The sequence below is a fragment of the Palaemon carinicauda genome, chromosome 6 (genome assembly GCF_036898095.1).
Source record: "Palaemon carinicauda isolate YSFRI2023 chromosome 6, ASM3689809v2, whole genome shotgun sequence".
Classification (NCBI taxonomy): Eukaryota; Metazoa; Arthropoda; class Malacostraca; order Decapoda; family Palaemonidae; genus Palaemon; species Palaemon carinicauda.
The window spans coordinates 124,340,595-124,348,094 of NC_090730.1; the positions used below are offsets into that span (position 1 = coordinate 124,340,595).

General features: G+C 34.1%; 1 protein-coding gene across 1 annotated transcript in view; it reads right to left on the reverse strand.

Moving 5' to 3' along the window:
* The window catches only part of LOC137643217 (DE-cadherin-like), a 202,783-nt gene that overhangs the window by 79,542 nt on the left and 115,741 nt on the right, over positions 1-7,500 (reverse strand). Inside the window, exons 14-15 of the mRNA XM_068376065.1 lie at positions 4,998-5,087; positions 3,674-3,788 (exon numbers count right to left, since the gene is read on the reverse strand). Coding sequence (XP_068232166.1) covers positions 3,674-3,788; positions 4,998-5,087 — 205 coding nt within the window. The remainder of the gene's footprint in view (positions 1-3,673; positions 3,789-4,997; positions 5,088-7,500) is intronic.

The following is a 7,500-nucleotide window of genomic DNA, read 5'->3' on the forward strand; positions in this document are numbered from 1 at the left end:
AAAATATTTAATTTCAAGGAGTAAACAGAAAGTGCTTCATAAATACTAGCAATGAACATCAATGTGGCAGTTTGGTAAACCCCTAAAACTCCACATGACATAAGGACTTATTCTAATTTACTAAAGATTTTTAGACATTCATTATTGTAATTCACAAAAAAAAAAAAAAAAAGATCTCTCGATGAAACAAAATTTTCTTAAAAAATTCTTTTATACGATATTCATTCCTCTACAGTATATTTAGTTTTCCTAACAAACGCACTTAAAACTTTTACCTAAATATACTAGTTCGTGGAAATATTTCCTCTTGAAAAGTGGTTTGTGAATTTGACAAACATTATTTTAGTGACCTACTAATTGGTAGACTACTGTTACATATGTACAAATCAACTACATTGTTTTACCCCTCGCCAAAATAAAAAAAAGTTTTAGAATCGGCTAAATCTATATAATTATTCTATAAAGTTTCATCCATTTACTAGCCGACAGCTTAAATATCGTCATTATAATTTTCCTTTTTCTATATTTCATTATGTCCAAAATAATTATAGTTGTCCTAGGGGAACAAATTCGCTTTCAACCTTAGTTGAAGAATCCTGATACTGAGTGACCTCAGAATATGTCTCAGACCTGGGATCCTAATTAGCGCATAGGCCTAAAAATAGAGGACTGACATCCTTTGAAGGAATACAGAGCAGCATTAATAATACTCATTGGATTAGGACTCCAACAAAACGAAATGCAGCTTTCAAAAAGGACAACGAAAAATATTCTTAAGCAAAAATAAAAGAAAAACTCCATCATAGTTATGAGTTACGTGAATAGATAAAACCAATATGTAAATATTAGTAATTAAGATGAATTTTTTTACGTTGATTTCTACATACCAGACGCCCATAGGAAAGATAATCAAAGGTCCTTTTATGGCTTAAATCGGAAGGAAATTGTTTTGACAGTAGAGGGAAAGGAACAGTCGTAACTAACATAAAATGCTTTAATGGGAAGAAAGCTTTCTTGCTATTACCCCTAATAAAAGAATCTAAATATCAAAGGATTTTTTTCTTTTTTTTTATTCCGGTTGTCGAATCCTATTTCAACGTTTTTTAACTAAATCCTATATGTAAGCATTAAAGAAAGAAATTTGAGAACATATTAATTTTCACTTTCCAAAATTTACCTCCCCATACATGCATGATTGTGGTGACATAAACACACAAAGAAAGAGAGAGAGAGAGAGAGAGAGAGAGAGAGAGAGAGAGAGAGAGAGAGAGAGAGAGAGAGAGAGAGAGAGAGAGAGTCAAAAGTCAAAGTCAAAGTCAAAAACCTTTATTCCATTATGAAATGGTTATTCTGTAGAGAGAGAGAGAGTTAAAATTCCATGTAATACAATTGGATATGATATACTGGATGTCAATTGTCATGGAAATGACTAGCATGCAAAAAAAATATTCATTCCTGGAGAGAGAGAGAGAGAGAGAGAGAGAGAGAGAGAGAGAGAGAGAGAGAGAGAGAGAGAGAGAGAGAGAGAGTTAAAATTCTATGCAATATTATTATTATTTTTACTATCCAAGCTACAACCCTAATTGGAAAAGCAAGATGTTATAAGCCAAGGGGCTCCAATAGGGAAAAATAGCCCAGTGAGGAAAGGAAATAAGGAAATAAATAACTGAAGAGAACAAATTGACAATAAATCATTCTAAAAAAAGTAATGTCAAAAGAGATATGTCATATATAAGCTATTAACAACGTCAAAAACAAATATGTCATATATAAACTATAAAAAGACTCATGTCCGCCTGGTCAACAAAAAAGCATTTGCTCCAACTTTGAACTTTTGAAGTTCTACTGATACAACAACCCGATTAGGAAGATCATTCCACAACTTGGTAACAGCTGGAATAAAACTTCTAGAGTACTGCGTAGTATTGAGTCTTATGATGGAGAAGGCCTGGCTATTAGAATTAACTGCCTGCCTAGTATTACGAACAGGATATAATTGTCCAGGGAGATCTGAATGTAAAGGATGGTCAGAGTTATGAAAAATCTTATGCAACATGCATAATGAACTAATTGAACGACGGTGCCAGAGATTAATATCTAGATCAGGAATAAGAAATTTAATAGACCGTAAGTTTCTGTCCAACAAATTAAGATGAGAATCAGTAGCTGAAGACCAGACAGGAGAACAATACTCAGAACAAGGTAGAATAAAAGAATTAAAACACTTCTTCAGAATAGATTGATCACCGAATATCTTAAAAGACTTTCTCAATAAGCCAATTTTTTGTGCAATTGAAGAAGACACAGACCTTATATGTTTCTCAAAAGTAAATTTGCTGTCGAGAATCACACCTAAAATTTTGAAAGAGTTATACAAATTTGAAGAAACATTATCAATACTGAGATCCGGATGTTGAGGAGCCACCGTCCTTGACCTACTTACAATCATACTTTGAGTTTTGTTAGGATTCAACTTCATACCCCATAATTTGCACCATGCACTAATTTTAGCTGAATCTCTATCAAGGGATTCACCAACCCCAGATCTACATTCAGGGGATGGAATTGATGCAAAGAGAGTAGCATCATCTGCATATGCAACAAGCCTATTTTCTAGGCCAAACCACATGTCATGTGTATATAGTATGAAAAGTAATGGGCTAAGAACACTACCCTGTGGAACACCGGATATCACATTCCTATACTCACTATGGTGCCCATCAACAACAACTCTTTGAGATCTACTACTTAGAAAATCAATAATAATGCTAAGAAACGACCCACCCACTGCCAACTGTTTCAGTTTGAAAACAAGGGCCTCATGATTAACACGGTCAAAGGCAGCACTAAAATCAAGGCCAATCATACGAACTTCCCGACCACAATCAAAGGATTGGATTTCTGTACTGCATTGGAGATTGTAAGAAGGGCATCACATGCTCCAAGGCCTTTACGAAAACCAAATTGCAAACTAGGGAATAGATGATCACCTTCAGCAAACCTATTAAGACGTTTTGCCAGAAGACGTTCAAAAACTTTAGATAATATGGGAGTTATGAAAATTGGGCGGTAATCAGTGGGACTTGAGCTACCACAAACACATTCACATAGAGGAGTAACATTACCAATTCTCCAACAAGTGCTAAAAGCTCCTCTTCTTGCTAACTTGCGCAAAATAACAGATAACTTTGGAGCTAAGAAATCTGCTGTCTTTATAAAAAACAAATGAAAAATACCATTTGGGTCTACACCTCCATAAGCATCAAGGTCCATCAACAGAGCTTTAATCTCACGAGATCGAAAAGCTAAACTAGTTAGTTTAGCCTCAGGAAAACAGGAATGAGGAAGTTCAAGTTTTTCATTACTCTGTTTACTATCAAAAACAGCAGCCAAAAGGGTTGCCTTTTCCTTTGGACAGTGAGTGACTGAGCCATCTGGTTTAAGTAAAGGAGGAACTGTTGCATCTACACCAAAGAGTACAGATTTAAGGGTAGGCCACCATTTATGTTCCTGGATGTCAATTATCAAGTAAATGACTAGTATACAATAAAAAGATATACATTCCTTGCGAGAGAGAGAGAGAGAGAGAGAGAGAGAGAGAGAGAGAGAGAGAGAGAGAGAGAGAGAGAGAGAGAGAGAGAGAGAGAGAGAGAGACATGTTAATAATACTCACAATTAATTGGATCGTCAGCGTGTATTCCTGGATGGTCTCAAAATCCAAATTCCTTGAGGCGACAAAAACCGTCACACCTGTGCTATCGTGACACTCCCCCGAATGCTCCTGTCGTCTGTGGACACCAGTGAGATATTGCTATTAGAGTAATGTGAGAATCACTGTATTATTCTTTACCGTAAGCACGCCAGGGTCTTTTACAAATGAAGTCAGTGGAATACAAACCTTGTTATTTGTTAATTTAATTAATTTCCAGTCTTGTTTCAACTTTGGAAATTGTTCCAAATGTTCATTATTGTCATTATAATAATCCCAAGACTTCATTACCCTTGATTTAGGAAATAAGCGGACACTAATTTTCATAAATTTAAATTCCGGTAAATTGTTATGATGTTTATAAAAACTCTAGGACTGCACCGTTGCAAATAGTTACCAGACTTCATAATCACAACTAGAATATTGATTTTATTGCATGTAGATCATGTGATAAAAACTCCATAACTACTATATCAATTAAGAATGTTTCAAAAAAAGTATAAATTTAAATGCATACAAATTTAAATACATTATCAGGGTGTTCCCTTAACGGGCAGAACTAAATTCATCACCTAACAAAATAAAAGAATAAATATTTATTCAAGAAATGACGAATTTTTCTCCATTATGAATGTATGAGATTCTGAGCTTTTTTATTCTACGGATCGATGGGAAAATTATCAAAATACAATCCAAATTGCATCTATATATCATGTGTCACTAAACATTAATATTCCAGAAAAAAAGTGGGCAAAGAAGTGAAAATATTACTGAACGAAATGCTAAATAATTTATTCTTCCATTAAAGAGTTACCTCAATAAGTCATAAAGAATAAAGTTCATCTTCTCTGGATTATCATATCAAAGTTGAGGAATAATTTTTCAAGACTTTCTTGAAGCACCCAAAATATAATGCAGTTTGCTATTGAACTAAATATTACAATAGATAAATAATTCAATAAGCATATTTCTTCTGGTCTTAAGAGAGAGAGAGAGAGAGAGAGAGAGAGAGAGAGAGAGAGAGAGAGAGAGAGAGAGAGAGAGAGAGAGAGAGAGAGGTTACCCTTTCCAAGTTTAAAAATATAAAATAGCAGAGAAATTTTCAAAATCTGAATGATTTTAACGCGTCCCCTTGTATTTCTATAATGGTGAAAATTTAGACATATTCTTTTTTATATATCTACCATCTTTCCAGCAGTAATAATCTATTAAACATAAGAATAAATAGGTATGTAGTTATGCTTTTAACAAACAAAAAACATGTTATCCATTGTGCGTTATTACTCACCTGATGGCAAATGTCCCATCGGAATTAGTATCTGGCGTGTTGACGTTCAGTAGAGTGAAGTAAACAAGCGAGCTGTCTGCCAGATTAGACCTAAAAGGAAAAATTAAGGAATCTTGGGACAAGGAACTTCAAAGATTAATCATGGAGACGAATTTAGTATGCAGATGATACTTAATAAAGGAAAAAGTGCCGTTGTCAATGATAGGCATCAAATTTGAGAATTGTGTAAATGAAATGATTATTTAGAAAAAAAAATCAAAATCCTGATAAGTACATATACGGTAGATAATTCTTCAAAATTATCAAGTGATATGTAACTTGAAACATTCTTCATGTACCAAACAATTCTTAACTTAGCTGGGGATTGGAGAATTGTGTAAAGTAACTAAATCTAAAACATCAAACTCTAAGACGTAGTAACAGGGTAAATTTTTGTTATAAGAGTAAACCGTGAATTCCAGTATTATGTCTGTCCTACGAAGAATTATGATAACAAAATAAAAAAAAAAAAAGACGAAAATGAACATAGATTATGTGCATAAAAAAAGCCAAGCCATTCAATTAATATTCTACTATACTCCTTTCCCATTTGCTAAATATCTGATTGCCTTACTACTCATTTTCCATTTGACAGTAACTTTTATATTTTTACATCATTCACACCCACCACTCTTTATCGTTCGTATTCCACAAATCTCTAAAATTTTCACTAAATCGTTACTCATCGGCGTTCTCCTCAGAGTACTTTTTCGTTTTTCTTATTATATTCTAAGATTTTTTAGTCCATTACTTGTTCCATGTATTTACATGTATTTGATTTCTCTAAAGTAACTGTTTCAATCCATAACTACTTGTAAAATTCATCCCACCTTTTTAACGTACTTAATCCCTGACTAAGGTAAGTACCTTATTCATCCTCTTGAATACCCTGCCAAAATGAGCTCTTTTGTCCTCCCCTGCAATTTAAAGTCCCATTATTTCCCTATAAAACTTTACATTTTACTTTACTTCCATTGAGTGTTTCGTATTAAAAGTTCCATGCGGAATCAGGGACCCCATACCTGCTTTTTATATTGTAAACATAAATTCCTTCCATTTCAGCACCTTCAACCCTTTCTTCTTACCTTTTCCCTTTATTTTAATCTCACTTGCTTTTCACCAATTCGCTAGTCTAACCTTTGTTTACAACTAAATTTGGAATATTTAGTTCCAAAAAGAACTACATTATTTACATTTTCCTTTTGTTTCAGGAAAATATAATTCTTAGATTTAACCCCAGTAACGATCCATCTCACCATTATATCTATCCTTTTCCTGTTCCATCAACTCTGATTACCACATAATCTAGTTTCCCTCACTTGTATCTGCTTTCCTAAGCACGCGGGCGCATTACATTTGCGCGCATTTAGGGATTAAGAAGTGTTACGATTGCGCGCTGAAATTTATTACAGTTGCGCGCCTCTTTTCCCCTCTTTTCTTTCAGCCATTTCTTGTCAAACTACCCTATTACATATGGTTTTGATAAGATAACGAGCACTTTCGGACACCATGACAGTTCACAGTTTATAAGATGCATTCACTCGAATTAAGATACGTTAGTTTCAATAGCTCTCTCTTTTAGTCCGAAATTAGCATCATGGAATTCACACTATCTGAAACCGAGAAAGGAAAGAAATCCTTGATTCACGATGGATATACATACAGAATCGACAGAATTCTTAAATCATCGGAAATTTCATGGCGTTGTACAGTGAAAACCTGCAAAGGAAGGCTAAGAACCGATGATAGCTGTACAACTATAATCAGTGGAACGTGTATTCACTCACATGAGATAGAAAGCAAAAAAGTTGAACTTCAAGCTATCCGAGCATCTGTGAAGAGGAAAGCGTTTGATGACATTAGCACGAGACCTATGAAAATAGTTCGAAGCGAATTACAGTGTGTTGATGACGAAAGTCTGGAAGTGAAAGATCTGAAAAATTTAACAATGGCAATCTACAGGAAAAGACGTACAAAGTTTCCAACTTTACCCAAATCTAGAGAGAATGTTCACGATGCTCTTGACGTCATGGAATTGGAAACTAATAAGAAAGAAAAATTCTGTTTGCTTAATAGTAAAGAACATGGAATTATAATATTGTCATGCAATTCAAATCTCCTCGCACTGTGTACAAAAGTTAGTGAAATTTTTGTGGACGGAACTTTCAAGTGCTGTCCAAAATATTTTGAGCAATTGTACACTATTCATGGATTTAATCTGGGACACTATGTACCTCTTGTGTTTGCTTTATTACCATCGAAATCCGAAGAAATTTACTCTACATTGCTTAGTATGATCTCCACCTTGTGTACAGATAGAAATCTTGAATTTAAACCTAGTCTCGTTCACATTGATTTTGAAGTAGCTATGCATAATGCATTTAGGTCTATATTCCCAAATGTAATAATACAGTGTTGTAGATTCCATCTAGGCCAAAGCTGGTGGAGAAAAATTCAGAAAATA